The sequence below is a fragment of the Echinops telfairi genome, unplaced genomic scaffold (assembly GCF_000313985.2).
Source record: "Echinops telfairi isolate 266 unplaced genomic scaffold, ASM31398v2 ScPeMD7_3;HRSCAF=10, whole genome shotgun sequence".
In the NCBI taxonomy this organism is placed as follows: Eukaryota; Metazoa; Chordata; class Mammalia; order Afrosoricida; family Tenrecidae; genus Echinops; species Echinops telfairi.
Window position 1 is genome coordinate 22,199,357 of NW_022103899.1, and position 17,586 is coordinate 22,216,942.

The 17,586-nt window shown below is 42.2% G+C and overlaps 1 protein-coding gene across 1 annotated transcript in view; it reads left to right on the forward strand.

Moving 5' to 3' along the window:
* CCDC150 (coiled-coil domain containing 150) overlaps positions 1–17,586 on the forward strand; it is a 119,919-nt gene that overhangs the window by 71,415 nt on the left and 30,918 nt on the right. Inside the window, exons 15-18 of the mRNA XM_004701508.2 lie at positions 7,955–8,068; positions 9,898–9,981; positions 13,834–13,941; positions 15,048–15,110. Coding sequence (XP_004701565.2) covers positions 7,955–8,068; positions 9,898–9,981; positions 13,834–13,941; positions 15,048–15,110 — 369 coding nt within the window. The remainder of the gene's footprint in view (positions 1–7,954; positions 8,069–9,897; positions 9,982–13,833; positions 13,942–15,047; positions 15,111–17,586) is intronic.

Consider the following 17,586-nt stretch of genomic DNA (forward strand, 5'->3'; position numbering starts at 1 on the left):
CTATATCTTTTGATAGCCGGGCACCATCAGCTTTCTTCACCATATTTGCTTATTCACCTGCTTTGTCTTCAGCGGTTGTGTCGGGAAGGTGAGCATCACAGAATGCCAGTAAATTGACATTTTCAGTGTGCATTTGTGAAGCTTTTATTTCCCTTCTTTTTTTAAAATCATTTTATTGGAGGCTCATACAACCCTTATCACAATCCATACATACATCAATTGTATAAATCGCATTTGTACATTCATTACCCTCATCATTATCAAAACATTTGCTCTCCACCTAAGCCCCTGGTATCAGCTCCTCATTTTTCCCCCTCCCTCCCTGGTACCTCCTCCCTCATGAACCCTGGATAACTTATAAATTATTTTGTCATATCTTACACTGTCTGATGTCTCCCTCCACCCACTTTTCTGTTGTCCGTCCCTCAGGAAGGAAGTTAATATGTAGATCCCTGTAATCAGTTCCCCCTCTCTACCCCACTCTCTCTCCACCCTCCTGGTATCGCCACTCTCACCACTGGTCATGAAGGGATCATCTGTCGTCCATTCCCTGTGTTTCCAGTTCCAATCTGTACCAGTGTACATCCTCTGATCTAGCCAGATTTGTAACGTAGAATTGGGATTATGATAGTGGGGTAGGGAGGAAGCATTTAGGAACTAGAGGTAAGTTGTATGTTTCATCATTGCTACACTGTACCCTGACTGGCTTATCTCCTCTCCATGACCCTTCTGTAAGGGGATGTCTGTAGTTGCTTACAGAAGGGCTTTGAGTCCCCACTCTGCACTCCCCCTTATTCACAATGATATAATTTTTTTGTTCTTTGATGCCTGATACCTCATCCCTTTGACACCTCATGATCACACATGTGCTTCTTCTATGTGGGCTTTGTTGCTTCTGAGCTAGATGGCCGCTTGTTTACCTTCAAGCCTTTAAGATCCAGATGCTATTATCTTTTGATAGCCAGGCACCATCAGCTTTCTTCACATTTGCTTATGCACCCGCTTTGTCTTCAGCAATCGTGTTGGGAAGGTGAGCATCAGTTTAATAGAACAGTTTAATAGAACAAAGTGTTCCTGCATTGAGGGAGTACGTGGGTGGAGGCCCAGTGTCCAAGATGGAAGTTCTATTGTTGTTTGTGGATGCCATTGAGTCTGCTGTGAGTCGTGGAGACCTTGTGTATAACATTGTCAATCCACACACTGTCTTCATGACCATTGGCACGTTTGATTCCATTGCCAGGGCTGTGTGTCAACCCATCTTATGAAAGATTTCCCTCACTTTCACTGACCTTTCACATTAGCAAACATGATATCATGCTCTAGCCATTGGTCTCTCTTAATGATGGGTCCAAAATAAACCTAAGTGATACCATATAATCCTTCTGTTCAAAAACTTTGTACTGATTATCATTTTCATGTTAGCATACTTTTTAGCATAGCTTTCAAGATCCTTCCAGGAGGAGGACAGGACTTTCTCCCATAAAGAATTATACTCTCAGAAACTCACAGGGGCAGTGTTAATCTGCCTTATAGGGTTACTATTAATCGGCATAGACATTATGGTAGTGAGGTTTTTTTATTTTCTTTCGGTTTTGAAGATCCTTCACAAGTTTACCTTCATTTCTATCTCCAGTCATTCCCCTCCATAGATACTCTAAACACACCTTTTAACTTTGAAGTGTTGGCCTTTTTGCTTAGTTGTTGTTCGGTGTCACTGAGTCTGTTCCGACTCATCAAAGAAACAGGGCCTGGTCCAGAGCCATTCACAATGCTTGCTCCATTTGAACCCCTGGTGCAGGCACGGAGTCCGTCGTATTGTTGAGGGTCTTCCTCCTTCCGCTGATGTCCTCCTTTAACCAAGCATGATGTTCTTCTGCAGAAGTGTCGCAGGCAAGGTCTCACCATTCTTCCGTCTAAGGAGATGTTGGTTGTACTTCCGACACAGATGTGTTCATTCTGCCAGCAGTTAATGGTACGATCACTATTCCTTGCCAGCCCTTTAATTGAAAGGCATCGATTCTTCTTCATTCTTCCCTAGTTACCGTCCATCTTTCACATGCCATAGACTGCACATTGTCAGATCCATTAGCCATCAGGTAGTTCTCGTACGGAGGTAGCCCAATGCTTTCCAACCATTGTCCCACTGTTTGGACAGGGCATCTGGGTCCTCAGTGGAAGCTGGCTGGGGCTTGACCTTGGCCCCGCCACTGTCTCTGCCAGAGCCGGGACCATTTGGAGCCCTTAGGAGGGCTTGGTGTCATCACAGCTTGCCACCGCCGCCTCAGGGCGGGGACTAAACCCTCGCAGCTCCGCAAGCAGGGATCGGGGTTCAGCTACATTGTCTCTTTTGTTTCCATCTCTGCTCTCTGTCTCCCCACGGTCTTGAAGGGCTGCGCAGGGGCTTTTTCTCAGGTCAGCCGTGCTTGACGCTGCCGCTTCGGGGCAGGGACTAAACCCTTGCAGCTCCACGGGCAGGGATCGGGACTCAGCTACATTGTTCTTTTTTATTTTTCCTTCTTTTAATTGTGGTAAAGTACATGGCATAAAAATTAAAGCACACAGCTCAGGGGCAGTTCCTATATTTACAATGTTGTACAACAACATCCCAATCTAACTCCAGAGCTTGGACCACTCCAAATCCAAAAACCAAACTCACAATGACCCTACCAGGCAGAGTAGAATTACCGCATGGGCTTCCAAGGCTGTAAACCTGTACAGGAGCAGACAGCCTCATCTTTCACCTGTGGAGCAGGTGATAGCTTTGAATCACCTACCTTGTGGTTAGCAGAACAATGCATAGCCCACTGTGCCACCAGAGCTCCTGTCACCCCAACAGAGCCTTGTAGTCATTTAACTCTCCAGTCCCAGCTTCCCCAGTTCCTGTCAACCATTAATCTGATTTTTGTCTATGGATTTGCCTATTCTGGGAATTATATAAATAGGATCATAACATGTGACCTTTGAGGTCTAACTTCTTTAACTTACTATAATGTGTCCAAGATCCATCCAGGTCATAGCATATATTAAGACTTCCATTCTTTTCATGGCTGGATAATAGTCCTTTGTGTGCATATACCACAGTTGGTTTATTCATCCGTGGTCATGTGGATTATTTCTACCTTTAGTAGCTGGGAGTACTTCTGCTGTGACCATTTGTATGCAAGTTTTTGGATATGCTTAAATGCATATTAACTATAAAGCTACCTTTTTTTTTTAATGGTTTGAACACCAGTTTTCAGGCAGGGGTTGGTAGACACCCAGGAACAGAATCACTGGGTTACATGGTAATCCTTTGCTGAATTTAGTGAGGAACTGCCAAATTGTTTTGTGCAGTGGCGCTTTTCTCCACACCAACAGCAATGGGCAGGGAACAATGTACAGGGCTGCCTTAGCTTCTGAGTGCAGCTGTCTGAGGAAGAACCTGTAAGGGACAGAAAGGTACTTTCTCTCCATTCAGGTTAGAAGTCTAACTTCAGAGCATCAGCCCTAGAGGAAGACTGTCCCTCGGTTAGCTCTAGGGAACCTGCTGGACTCAGATTCTCCAGCCAGCTACCCGTGCAGGCCTGAGCTCGTACATGGATCTACCTCGTAGTCTTCAGACCGTGTCAGTCTTTCCTTGTGACTAACCTGTGCTTTGTTATTCTGAAATTCGATTACTATAGAATACAGCTTGTGATTTGGCCGCTTTAGCATATCCCCAAGTGAGATTATAACCACAGCTATAAAACCCAAAACCAAACCCATTGCCATCAAGTCAGTTCTGACATGCCAGCCCTATAGAACAGAGTAGTACTGCTCCATTGAACTTCAGAGGCTATAAATCTTTATGAGAGTAGAAACCCTTATCTTTCTCCCTAAGAGTGACTGGTGGGTTTGAATCACTAACCTTGAGGTTAGCAGCCCAGCACTAAAGCCACTGTGCTTCTAGGGCTTTTCTACAGGGGTGTTGTTGTATGTTGTTTTGTTGTTGTTCTTCAGTGACTCATCACAACCCCATGTACAACAGAGCTAAACTCTGCCATCTGACACCATCCTCATAATTGTTCTGACATATGAGCCCATTGTTGCAGCCATTATGTCAATCCATCTTGTTGATGGACGTCCTCTTTTTCACTGCCCTTCAACTTTTCCAAGCAGGATGTCTTTCTCCAGGGACTTCTCGCTCCCAATAACATGTCCAAAGTCTCACCAACCTTAGCTCTAAGGAGCATTCTGGACGTATTTTTTCTCCAAGACAGATTAGTTATACCACAAGTATATGGATAAATGTTTATAATATATATTTTGTAAAGACACGATTCATTCCCTAACACCAGGATAAATTCCACCTAGTCCCAATAAATTATCTTTTTTATATTGCCATATTCATATAAGAACAGATCATGAAGAAGGAATAGGCTGGCCGATTCTGAGGGATTAAGCACGGAAGACATTGTGAGTAGCACAGAACGAGTTGGACCAGTGCTGGGAGATGAAGCCGTCGGATGGGAAGGCGCTCACAGTGGCAGAGGAAGAGCTGCCTCCTCAAAGTAGTCAGCCATGATGACAGGCTGGCGGAACGCTTTGGGACCTTCCTTTTCTTCTCATGCTCAAAATGAGGAGAAATCACTGCAAAGATCCATTAAATATCAATACAGAATGTACAAGGTATGACTCTGGGGAAAGTGAAATGGACTGCATAAAAAAAGATACAGGCATTGGTGAGTTGAAATGAATTGGTCTTGGCCCTGTTGGCACTCATACGGTTTACTATACCAGGAATGAAAAATTCAAGGTGAATGCCATCATATTCATTGTCACAAAGAGCATTTCGAGATCTCTTTTGAAATACAATGTTGTCTGTGTTGGGATAAAATGTATACGCCTACAAGGAAATCCAGTTAATACAACTATTATTCAAACTTATGCATCAATCACTGAAGCAAGTGATGAAGAATTAGTCTGAATCATCTTCAGAGTAAAACTAGTCACGCATGCAATCAAGATGAATTGATCATTATTGGTGATTAGGATGCAAGAGTTAAAAACAAAGAGGAAGGAATCATATTTGGAAAGTATGGCCTTGGTAATACAAATGAAACTGGAAATCACATCATAGAATTTTGCAAGACCAATACCTTCTTCATTGTAAATACCTTTAACCAACAGTGTCAAAGCCATCTGTACATAAGGGCCTTGCCAGATGGAATACACAGCGATCAAATTGCATTCATGGGAAGAGACTGTGGAGAAACTTGATATCACCAGCCAGAATGAGGCCAGGGATTGACTATAGAACAGCTCATCAATTGCTCATATATGAATTCAGGTTAAAGCTGAAGAAAATTAAAGAAGTTCATGAGAACCAAAATGTAACCTTGAGTATGACCCACCTGAATTTAGATAGCTTCTCGAAAGCAATTTTGATGCATTGAACACTGATTACAAGAGACCTAATGAGTTGTGGGATGACATCAAGAACATCAGACATGAAGAAAGCAAAAGCTCATTTAAAATATAAGGAAGGAAGAAAAGATCAAAGAGAATGTCAGAAGAGACTCTGAAATGTGCCCTAATTCATAGAGTAGCTAAAACAAATGGAAGAAATGATTAAAAGAGCTAAACAAAAACATTTCAAAGGACAGCTGGAGAAGACAAAGTAAGGTACTATTATGAAATGTGCAAAGACCTGGAGTTAAGCCCACAACACAGGGAACCCAGGATAGATGAACCCCTCAGGGGCAACAAGGAGAGTAGAGAGACCAGGAGGATTAGGGAAGGGTGGGGGAGAAAGGGGAAACTGATCACAAGGATCAATCTAGAACCCCCTCCCAGGGGAACGAATAACGGAAAAGTGGGTGTGGGTTGAGGGAAGATGATGTAAGATATGGAAATAATAATCTATAACTTATCAAGGGTTCGTGAGGGAGGGGGAGTAGGGGAAGGAGGGGGAATAAATGGGTAGCTAATATCGGGCTCAAGTGGGAAGAGAATGCTTTGAAAATGATGGCAGCATATGTACTAAAGTGCTTGACACACTGGAGGAGTGTATGGATTGTGAAAAGAGATGTAAGAGCCCCCAATAAAAGTATTTTTTTAAAGCCAAAAAAAAATAACATGCTCGCTCTATCTTAAACAGAAAGAACTGAAGAAAATAATCAAGTCTAAAGTTGCAATATTGAAAGATTCAATGGGCAAAATATTGAACGATGCAGGAAGCATCAAAAGAAAATGGAAAGACACAGAGTCACTATACCAAAAAGAATTGGTCAACGCTCAGCCATTTCAAGAGGTAGCATGTGACCGAGAATGAGTGATGCTGAAAGGAAAAGTCCAAATGGCACTGAGGCAGTAGTGAAAAACAAGTCTCCAGGAAAGGGTCGTTTGATCCCCAAAGGGGTTGCCACCCACAGGTTGAGAACCGCTGGACTAGAGGGCTGACAGGTGTTGACTTTGGAGACAGGGAGGATGGAGGTCCCCCAAGAAAGGGAAAAAGAAAAATTGGGGGGAGGGGGAGGGTTGCAGAACACTGGAGGGGGTGTTGATGAGTTTTTTGAACTGTTGAATAGAGAGGTGACGGTCTAAAATGTAACACCCCTCCCCCTTTAATTCACTATTTAAATTAATCATTTAGGAGAAAAATCAGCCAGAGCTTAAAAACAAAAACAAAACTTCCTTTAAAGAAATGCCAGTACCATTTAGATCAACAGGGTTTCTGAACATCAATAATGCAAGTCATAAAATGTTTCCCAATACGTTGAAAGTAATGGTCAACCCAGAATCCTCTACCCAGAAAAAAGGTGCTTTGAGAATGAAAGCAAAATAAAATAAGACACAACATCTCTCGTGCCCTTAATTAGAACTGATTTCATTTCTTCAGCCAGCTGAGCAAATACTGTGAGAAGATTCTCTTAAGTTGTGTTCAATAAGTCTTGTCCTTTTATAAGACAGGCGCCATGAAGCCAAGCTCTCTTCCACTTACAAAAGCCAAGATGCCAAGCTCACTGGCTTCAAGCTGATTCTGATCATAACAAATACAGCTGTGCCGCTGCGGGGGAACTTAGGTTTTCTCTAAAATGGTACCTTTAGAAGAAATACTTATTCCCCACCTCTGATGTCACCTTCTACCAAAGGATGTCCATGAGCATAACTCTCCTCACTGTCCGTCACCCCTGCCCCAGGGGAAGAGAAGTGGTCTTCCCGACCATAGATTTGGAAGCCGCTGCCCTCAGGAAGCCCTCTGTGCCTGGGTAGGCTTGTCAGCCTCCTTCTGAAGCCAGGATGGCTCGCAGCAGAGGCTGGTGGCGCCGTGGGAAGAGCTCACCTGCTGAGTGGACTGTCAGCAGGTCCCAAGTGACCCACCCTTCCGTGCTTCAGCTTCCAGAAAGATTCAAAACCAAGGGAAACCCATGGTGTCTAGTCAATCCTGGTTTTTAGCAACCCTGTAGGACAGAGTCCAACTCGCTCATTTCTCAAGGCTGTGAATTTCTTTATGGAAACAGACTCCCACATCTCTCTCCCATGAAGCAGATGCTGGGTTCAAACAGCTGACCATTCAGTTGGCAGTTTAGCACATAAACCACTGTGCAACAGGGCTCCTTATAAAGATTAAAAAAAAAAAAGCCAAATCTATTGCCATCAGTCAGTTGTGGCTCGGTGTGCCCTGATAGGACAGACTAGAACGACCACCTAGGTTGCTAGGACTGTGAATCTCTGTGGGGGGAGTTAGCCTCCAACAAAGCAGCCGGTGAGATCCAGCTGCTGGCCTTGCAGTTAGCCGCCCAGCGTGTCAGAACCCATGCCACCAGCGCGTGCGTCGGTGAAGGTCATTACCTGCCACGAAAGACTGGTCAACGTCCCGCATTTAGGAACGTGTGCACAGGACACTGTCCCTTTTACAGTTATACTTGCTATTTTTAGAATGAGATTATTTGGGGGCCTTACATTGTTTCTTTTCTCCTTTTGTTTTCCAAAGATTGACATAAATGCACTAACCCATAAGCTGCAGACGCGAGAAGACGAGAATAAGCAGCTGTCAGATCAAATTGCTTGCCTGGAACATAATCGAGTCACGTCTGATTTCCATGGGGTGGGTATAAAAAGGTCAGTCTAAATAAAAATTTATGAATAATGAGTTGACAACAGCCAACAACAAAACAGAAGTCGGGATATGGGCTTTCTTTGATTTATAATATATATTTTAAAAATTGTAAATCATCAGGAAAATATAGTAGTGCTTTCTACCATATTCAAAGAACAAAGCATTAAAATACAAATGAGAATATAACATAGCTATTAAATGTCTTTAAGTTGCTATGCAATGCTGCGAAGCACAATATTTCCAGTGTGTGCAAGTAGTCCTCTTCCATCATTTGGAAGAATGCGTGTGTGTTCCTCATCATCAGACAGTGCCCTCCTTCAGGCTGAAATCTGGTATTTGACGAAGTCATTGCGAGACAAATGAGCGGTCATGTTCTGAAATATCTACACGTGAAGGGAGTCTGCAGCGATGAGTCTTCTGTTTAGTAGTTAGGCCTCTTGCGTGGTTGTGGAAACTTAAAAAAGAATCACAATTTTCCTTCTGCAAAACGCACATAGTGCTTGAAAATCCTCTAGAAGGTCTCGATGTGAGTCTGACTTAATCCGAGTTAAGTTCTTTCAAGCCCTGTCATCTAGGCTGCTCGCTCCTTCAACTGTGGGAACGACAGACTAGAGCCCAGTCCGCTGACATTCCCACGGCTCTAGACCCACTCTGCCTAGGTTTCCATGCTGACCATGACCTTGGGGTGGATCCTCAATTTCCCTGGGCCTCAGTTTTTTCATGTGTTACAAAGGAGGATAATAATAGCATTATGGTAGGAAATTTTGAAATGAAATAAATTAATATATGTAAAGAAAGTAGCAAATAGTTAACCTTTGTTATGTTTTTAAAAGGCTTATGAGGAAACAAATGAAAGCCAGAAATAGTGGATTCTGCCAATATGGATCTTTGTCCACATTAGTAAAACGTTAAAGTTACGGTTTACCACAAATGAGTCTTAAAGCAGAGTCTGTCAGCCAGTGATGGAGGAGAGCTTCTGTCTCCCTCACATCTGCCTGTGTGTCTGCTATCCCCACCCCCACCCCTACACACACATGGTTTGTGAGGACAACATGACATATCCTCCTGAGGGATTTCTTCTGAAGATACATCAGTGGCACTGATTATAACCAGTGTTGTTTTCCACTTTTAGTTACTAACAAAGTCCTTGATAAAAAGTATAAAGAAAGCCCAAATTTTATTCAAAAGGAAGCTATATGTTATACTTATCTTTTCAGCAAAGTCTGAGGAAAAGGACAATGAAAAACATGTTATTATGGACTTTTTGAAATAGAAAAATAGGTAATTTCATGAAATATACAACTGTCAGTAACTTTGGTCCCAGATAACACTGTGGATGAAGCAATAAGGTTGAATCCTGAAAACATTTTTTTTAAGATTGATTTTGTTGTTGTTAATGCTTTTCACCATGGTAATTGAAGTGGTTCCCTACTGTCTCAGTGGTCCTGGTCATTTTCTTAAAGAACCGTACAACACTTCACAAATGATATCCCTGAACCTATTGATGAACCAACCCACATTTGGGTTTGACGGCAACTGCAAAGGAATGACCGACATGATGAGACACAAGACCCACTATCCCGAGAACAGCAGTTTCCAGGACTCGTGAGGCACTAACGCTGTCCTTAGCAGTCGCTGTTGCTGGTGCATAGTAGCGCTCTTATAAGGGACAAGCTGAAAGGCAGCTGTAGCAAATAAATGCGAATCGTAATTGTGCCAGCCTAGAGCTGGTGGTAAGGGTATAAATGCTTGCTTCAAAAGGAAATGTTCTTTCTCTGTACACCTAGATATACTGATACCTGTGTTTGCTTTACCAGCTTGCCCAGCAGCAAGTGGAAAAGGCCTTGGGAAAAATTACTAATAGTAAAAATAAACTTGCCTATGACAAGGGAAAACTCCAGGTATGAGCTTTTATATTCCTATGTTTATTATCTTTTTAAAAATTGTCAAACTGAATATTGCTACATTTTGAGAAGACCTAGCGCTGTCATGTACTGATTCTGTCACATTAGGTACATCTCTGGACCTCCCCCCAAAGCTTATTACCTCATTAAACCCAGGTGACTTCTATTCAAAGACCCATGCTGTAATGATGAAGCCTGAAACTGTGGCTCCGGGACCTGTCCTGTGACTATCTGAAGTTTCACTGTGATCGGTTAGGTTTGGTCACTCACTGGGCATCTAGAAGGACAACACTTCTTTTTGATGAATTTTTATAACACTTAGAAAAATAAAAGAACCCCAGCAATGTAGAGTCAGTGGACTAGACCCCAGTGACTGCGATCTTCTTCTTATGCTGCCTGTGATTTTTGCCCCTGCGGGACCTACTCAATGAGATTTGACTCAAATGAAACCATGCCATCTGCCACTGATAGGAATAAACCAGCCCACTGCCATCAGGTTGATTCCAGTTTAGAGTAAGCCAATAGGGCAGTCTGACCGCCCGTCCAAGGCTGTCAGTCTGTACTAGCCAACGACCATGTTTTCTCCCCCAGAGCAGAGCAGCTGGTGAGTTTGAACTACCCACGTTTTTTATAGCAGCTGAGCACTTTAATCACGGTGCCAGGTTACCCTCGGACAGGAGTAGGCTTGGCTTAAACCAACTCCAGTGGAAACATTGAAACCTTAGTCCGTGGGCTTTATCCTGGGGGGCACCTGGGAGTCACCTGGGGAGTTGTTTTAAACCCCCCTGCTGGCAAATGCATGAAATCTGCCGGTGCCTCTGAAATGCATCCGGAAAAAAAAAGAAAGAAGTTTGATGGATGGCGAGTGAATGATTTAAAACACAGTATACTTGCTGCAGTCAAGTGGATTCTGACTTGAACTCAAACACCAAACTCACTGCCCTCAAGACGATCTGACTCTCGGTAACTTTGAAGGGCAGAGTAGAACTGCCCATGGGTCTTATTGGTCTCCCTCAGAGCAGCAGGTGCATCAGAACTACTGACCTTTCAGTTAGCAGCCAAACATCCCAACCACCATGGCACTAGAGCGAATGATGGATGTGCAATTAAGAATAGTACGTTTTTAAATGGTAGGATTTTGTATATCCCTTTTCACAGTAGAGTTTTCAGCGTTTCTGCATGTTTGAACTCTCCTAATATTGGGAGGAAAGATTCCCATAACCAAGCTGCACGCCAGAACTTTTAAATAGAATCTCACTCACAGCAGATGTAGTTTTCACACTGGAAATCTTCATGCCTTAAATACTGTGTTAGTTCGGGTAGACTAGAGAAACAAATTCATAGACACTCACATGTGTACAAGAAAGAGCTTTATATACAAGAGCAACTGAATATTGAGAAAACATCCCAGCCCTGTCCAGATCAAGTCCATAAGCCTGATATTATCCCATATATCTGATACCAATCTATAAATTCCTCTTCAGACTCATGAAACACATGCAATGATATCGAATGCAGGATAATCACAGGCCAGTGGGTTGGAAGTCTTGTGGATCCAGTGGTGGTGGTGTAAGCATCTCAGCGCTGGCAGGGTTCTCCACATGGCTCCTCCAACTAGTGTAGTTCCATGTGTCTTGTAAGCTGCATTGTCTCCCAGGGAGTGAGCCTGTGTCCTGCCTCCAGTGAGCTATTTATCTCCTTAGCATTTCCAAAGGAGGTCATCAAACTATGATCTGATTGACAGACTAAACTCTACCCCTTCACTCTTAATCCTCTCACATTGATAACAGATTATATAACTACCACCAATAAAATCTCAGAAAGTAGATTCCAGGCCTCATCAGTGTTTTTTTTAAAGCTCCCCAGGTGATTGTAACTTGCAAACATAGTTCAGGATCACTGGACTAATAATGGCTATGAAGTGAAACTCAATTGAGTTTAACTATAGAACTGATTTCCTAAGTAAACTAGATGGAGGCTATTGCAAATAGATCCTCATTAACCTTATCCACATCTGCTCAAGGTGTTTTTGTGCAAGGTCAAACCCAGAAGCAGCAGGCTATCTGAAGGGTAGTGAATAGACTGTGCATATGAAACAGTGTATTACTGGTCTCATAAAAGGAGAAAGCCAACTATTTGTCCTCTGCTGGTGTGCTTTTTAGTCAATATTCTCCAGAAGCAGGGGTACATTTAAGGATAATCATATTCACTTGTGTAACCTTGAATTAGTCTTTCTTGGGTTTTAACTTATTTACCAGTAAAATGAGGGGGTTAACTACACGTCTCTTGTCTCTTTCTAGGAAAAATAGTTAACATTTAATAATAGACTGGGTTTACAGGTTATCACATGAAAAAGTCTCCTTTGCAAAATTAATAACCCTATAAAAAGTGAAGGCTCATGATTTTGATCTTCTTTAAGCTTTTCCAAGAGAAATGAAGCAGATTTTTAAGTGTAAAAGAAAATCCCAAGTTGTCATAGCATAGCTGCAAATTTTGTCTGGGAATGGAATACATTTTAAAATGTATACATTGGTCTGATGTTATATGTCCAACCTTTCAAGCCTACTCTAGTATAATCTTAGAAAGGTTATCTACATAATCTTAAAGAAAATAAATGCCTTCTGTGCACATTCTTATAATAAAAACTGTAGATTCCGATGGCCTTTGCGAGCTGAAATATCTTTGAAACTATTGATTCATTTGTCTGTTATGTCACTCCTTGGTCAGGGACATTGCAACGGCACTGGATTCATCAGCTCTAAGGAAAATGCTCTGATAGCATATAACTCAGGCAAGAGAATTTAAAGGAAGAACTGCATGTTAAATATACTCAACTCAATAGTTTGCCGTGTGTGCCCTTCCTTTGGATTATATAAAAGTACTAGAGGTGAATCATAAAAGATTGTTTCCAGAACTGACATATTAATGATTGATTTTAGGTCTATTGAGACTGGCAGTGGCAGAAACTGCTGTCCCACAGTTTATTTTCAGGGCTGTATTGTATTTAAGGAGCTCAAGTGGTCCAGAGATGAAGTGTTCAACTGCTGACTCAAAAGTCAGGGGTTTAAATCCACCAGTCGCTCCATGAGAGAATTATGTGGCAGTTTGCTTCCATAAAACTAAAGCTTTGGAAACTCTATGAAGTAGTTCTACTCTGTCTTATAGTGTCCCTGTGGATAAGAATCAACTATGGCCCAAAAGACAATAGCAACACTGTATTTCATTATATAAATATGCCATAAATTAATTATCCACTTTTCTGCTAATAGGTATTTGGTAGTTTGGAGTTGCATAAAAATTACAAACAATGCTTCTGTGATGAATTATTACACATATTCTTTACTTATATGGAAAAGATTCTCTATGCTAGGTATAATTCATAACTGGGTTATGTTTATGTCTTCCACATTTTGAGATTTTTTTCCAACTTTCTCTTAAAAGTGGCTATACCAATGTAAAATCCTACCAGCAGTATGAGGATCTATTAAATGCATGCATTAGCATCACATCACACAAAATAATACTCCATACTTTTTACTAGTTAAGAGAGCCCTGGTAACACAGTGCTCACTCCTTAGGGTGCTGGCTGCATGGGAACCGTTTGAAACCACCAGCTCCACTGGAGAAATAGGAGACTTTTTACTCTCGCAGTCACGGTCTCCCACACCCCCTGGGCAGTTTTGGCCTATCCTATCGGTCGCTATGGTTGGAACTGACTCAGTGGCAGTGAGTGCCAAGTGCTATTGAGTCGGCTCTGCCACCTGGCTACCCCGTGTGTGTCAGAATAGAAGTGTGCTCCATCGGGGTCTCATTCATGAGGCTTACTTTCTTCTTCTGTTTCCCACCTAGGCCAAAGTTAAACAGCTTGAAGAACAACTACGCTGCCTTACTGACACAAGGGTGCAGAACGACCACCTGCGCATGCTGAATAAGACTCTAGAGACCAAGTATGCTCAGGTGTGATTCATAGTTACCAAAGCTGATTAATAGCTTCCAAAACTGCTATAGTATTTTCATTAGGTTTTAAAAAAATTGTTTGACTCCTTTCCTCACCCAACCCCGCATAGCATCTATGTAGACAAATTACATCTCAGCCCTCTGACACTGACTCTATCCCTGAGCTCACTCCTCTCCTGACACCAGCTGCCCGTGCAGCACTTCTTCCTCCACCTCTAGTCATTAGAGCTGGGTAAGACCCCACGAGGTAAGGGTAACACCATCGTCCAGCTGCCATCCTTGCTCAAGCCCTCACAAGCTTAGGAGCTCCCCTGACACCCTCACTTCTGACCTGCCGGACACAAGCGTAAGGGTTTCCCACTCCTACTGCAGGATGCCAGCCCTAAACTCGGTCCCCAGAGCTCCCCACATCAGACGAGCTGCCTCGTATTCCCGCAGGTTCAGTAATTCGCTAGAACCACTCACATAACTCAGGAAAGCACTACACATACAACTGCAGTTTTCTTATAGCAAAACTGATATCAATGGAGAAACGAGTAAGGCAAGGCCCAATTCAGAACTTCAATGTCCCTTAAAAGGGACTTGCTTCCCTCCACATGCATCTATGTCTTTCCCTGACCAAGAAGCCTGTGGGCTCCCATGGCCACAGCCTTTGTTTGGCTTCATAGTGTGGGCGTGATTAACACCAGTGGCTGAAGCAGCTGGTGGTTTTTCTGTCGTAGATCTAAAATTGATTGTGGTGGTGATTGCACAACTCTTTTTAATATGTTTAAACCATTGGAGTGTATGGTATTGTGAATTATATGTCAATAAAAGTGTTTAAAATTGTTTTTAATGTAAGAGATACTTCAATAGGGAAAGTGGTGTTTTTTTAAACTAAGCCTTGCACATTCATTGGCAAGGAGGGAGGGGAAAAATGAGGAGCTGATACCAAGAACTCAAGTAGAAAGAAAATGTTTTGAAAATGATGATGGCAACAAATGTGCTTGACACAATGGATGGATGGATGGAATGTGATAAGAGTTGTATGAGCCCCCAATAAAATGATTTTAAAAAGAAAATTCATTGGCAGATGAAAAACATTTTTTGTTTTGTTTTTCAAATAGACAAACTCAGAACTCAGTGCCAACAAAGTACACCTGCAACAGACAGAAGCTCGTCTGAAAGAGGTATTAGTCGTGAAGGCACTTCCTTAGCTGGGTGGCTTATGAAACCAATATCCTTTTATAGGTCACGTGGCATTTTAACAACAAATAAAGACAAGTCAGACAGACAAGTATTTAGTGAAGAAAACAGTTCAATAAGTGATTGATTTCAGTAGGTGAGGTAGGTAGTTTACTGTGCCAACCTGGCCGATTAAACACGTGGGGTTAATTGAAGGGCAGAGAGATAAATGGCTCAGTGAACCTCGCCTTTCTAGTTCTCGGGTCTCTTGCTTTGTGATAGTCACACTAAGGTGCAGCTGCCTTAGCCAGTTCCCTGCTTTAGCTGGCAAGGCTGATTTCCTGCAAGACATCCCTGAGGAGAAGCCACATGGACCTACCCCCATGCTGCTGGGTGCTCAGTGCTGGAGCACCCTGCCGGCACTGAGATGCTTACACATTCACTGACTCAGATTTCCTCCAGCAGTCGGCATCATTGCGTCTGTTTTGTAGGATGGAGGAGGACTTTGTGGATTGGTGTTGGACATATGGGTTAATGGGTTAATGTTGGACTTGTGGGTTTGGGCAGCACTGGGTTGGGATGTTTTCTTGATGTGCACTTACCCTTTATATAAAACTCTCTCTTATGCATGAGTTTCTGTGGATTTGTTTCTCTAAACTACCCAGACTAACATAGTAGGTATGAAGGTATGTAATTGAATTTTTATGAAGAATCTTTACCTCTTAGTGTAAGCAAGTGTAACTAACTTGTGTGTCTGTAAGATTTATGTACACATCTCCCTGGTAACCATGGAACTAGAGTCCCCAAGTTGTGCAAATGGTCTATGCAGTTGATTGCTAACAGAAAAGTTAGAACTTTGAGAACGCTCAGTGATGCCCTGGCAGGGGGGCGGGCAGGGAGGGGAGGAAACCTAGTGCTCTAAGTCTGCAGTGCTCAGGGAGAGCAGTTGACTCTGATACATGTCCTGGGATTGCCATGAGTGGGAGTTGACTCTACAAGAGCTGGTAACTAAGGAACTAGCAGAATGTGTCAACTGGAATACTCTGAGGATTCTAAGCACCAGACTTCCCTGATGAGTGATGAGGTCACAAAGTTGGCAAAGGAGACGCCATTAGATATGCTCTCCTTCAGGGAGCGTAGTTTAAGGTTGGTTTCTTCAGTAGAGCACATGTTACAGTTATGATTTCTTCCTTCTGAGAGCAAAGGAGCTTGAATTTCAAGCATCTATTTCCCTTGGTGCTCCACTGAGAGCACTGTGTGTTGCTTCTTCTGGTCAACTTGGTGCTACTTGAAGAGTAGCTCTAGGTTAAGTTGGTTTTACTGGCTTTAATTGGAGATGCCTCCAAGAAGAAAGAAATCGCCAGAGAGGCCTCTGTCTTCGAAACTCCTTGAGAGTCCTCGGCCCCATGTAAACCTTGTAAAGGAAAGATCGTCAACAGTTGATTTTCCCAGTGTGATTCTAAACTCGGCACGCCGAGTGAGCTTTGCACCTCCCCTGCCTTCAGTGAGATCTGCTCCGGGGATCGGAGACTCTAGAATATCTCTGAAGACTCTTTTGAATGCTATTAAAACTATGGAGGGACGACTGGAAGGCAAAATAGATATTCTTGCCTCAAGACCAGTACTGAGAGATGAATCACCTCGTTTTCCTAAAGGAGATTTGGTAAGTGAGGACCACAAATGTAATGCTAAGGACATTGTAGCTTTCAACAAGATCGAGTCAATGCAGTCAAAAGGCCATGCTTGGAGGTATGAATACAACAAAGAGATTAAGTTCTTCCCAAATAGGGATAATTGACAATGTAGATCAAAACTATTTTTCTGGCTATTGGATAATTAATTTTTGTTTTGCATATGAAAATACTGGATTTAGCTAAATAGTAAGCATTGAGGTTTTTCTTAAATCTAATTTTGATTTTGTGTTTGTTTGAAACTAGCTTGTGTGTCACAAAAGAGTTTAAGTCTGTTTCAATTTTACTTTTCCTCCTTCATAACTGCTCAGGCCAGTGTTTAGATCTAGTCATATTGATTTCTTAAAAATTTTAAATTTCAACCTAATCTTAACACTGGTGCTAATATGTTTAGGTGAATGAAGCCTGATTTTAACATAAAAGCCCCCATGTACTTGAACATCAGGAAATATTTTCCAAAGAAATCTTAATAGAGTATCCATATTTCCTTGATACTTTAAACTACCGTTTATCTTCTAGAATTGAATAGTATTTACCTGCTTTCTGTAAATGCTTTTCCTAGTGGCATTTTCATATTTTTGCCTTATAAACACTGATGAATTTTTTTACATCATTTTATTTGGGGCGCTTACAACTCTTTTTTTTTTAACATTTTATTAGGGGTTCATACAACTGTTATCGCAATCCATACACACATCAATTGTGTAAGCGCATTTGTACATCATTCTCAAAACATTTTCTCTCCACTTAAATCCCCGGCATTAGGTCCTCATTTTTCCCCTCCCTCCCC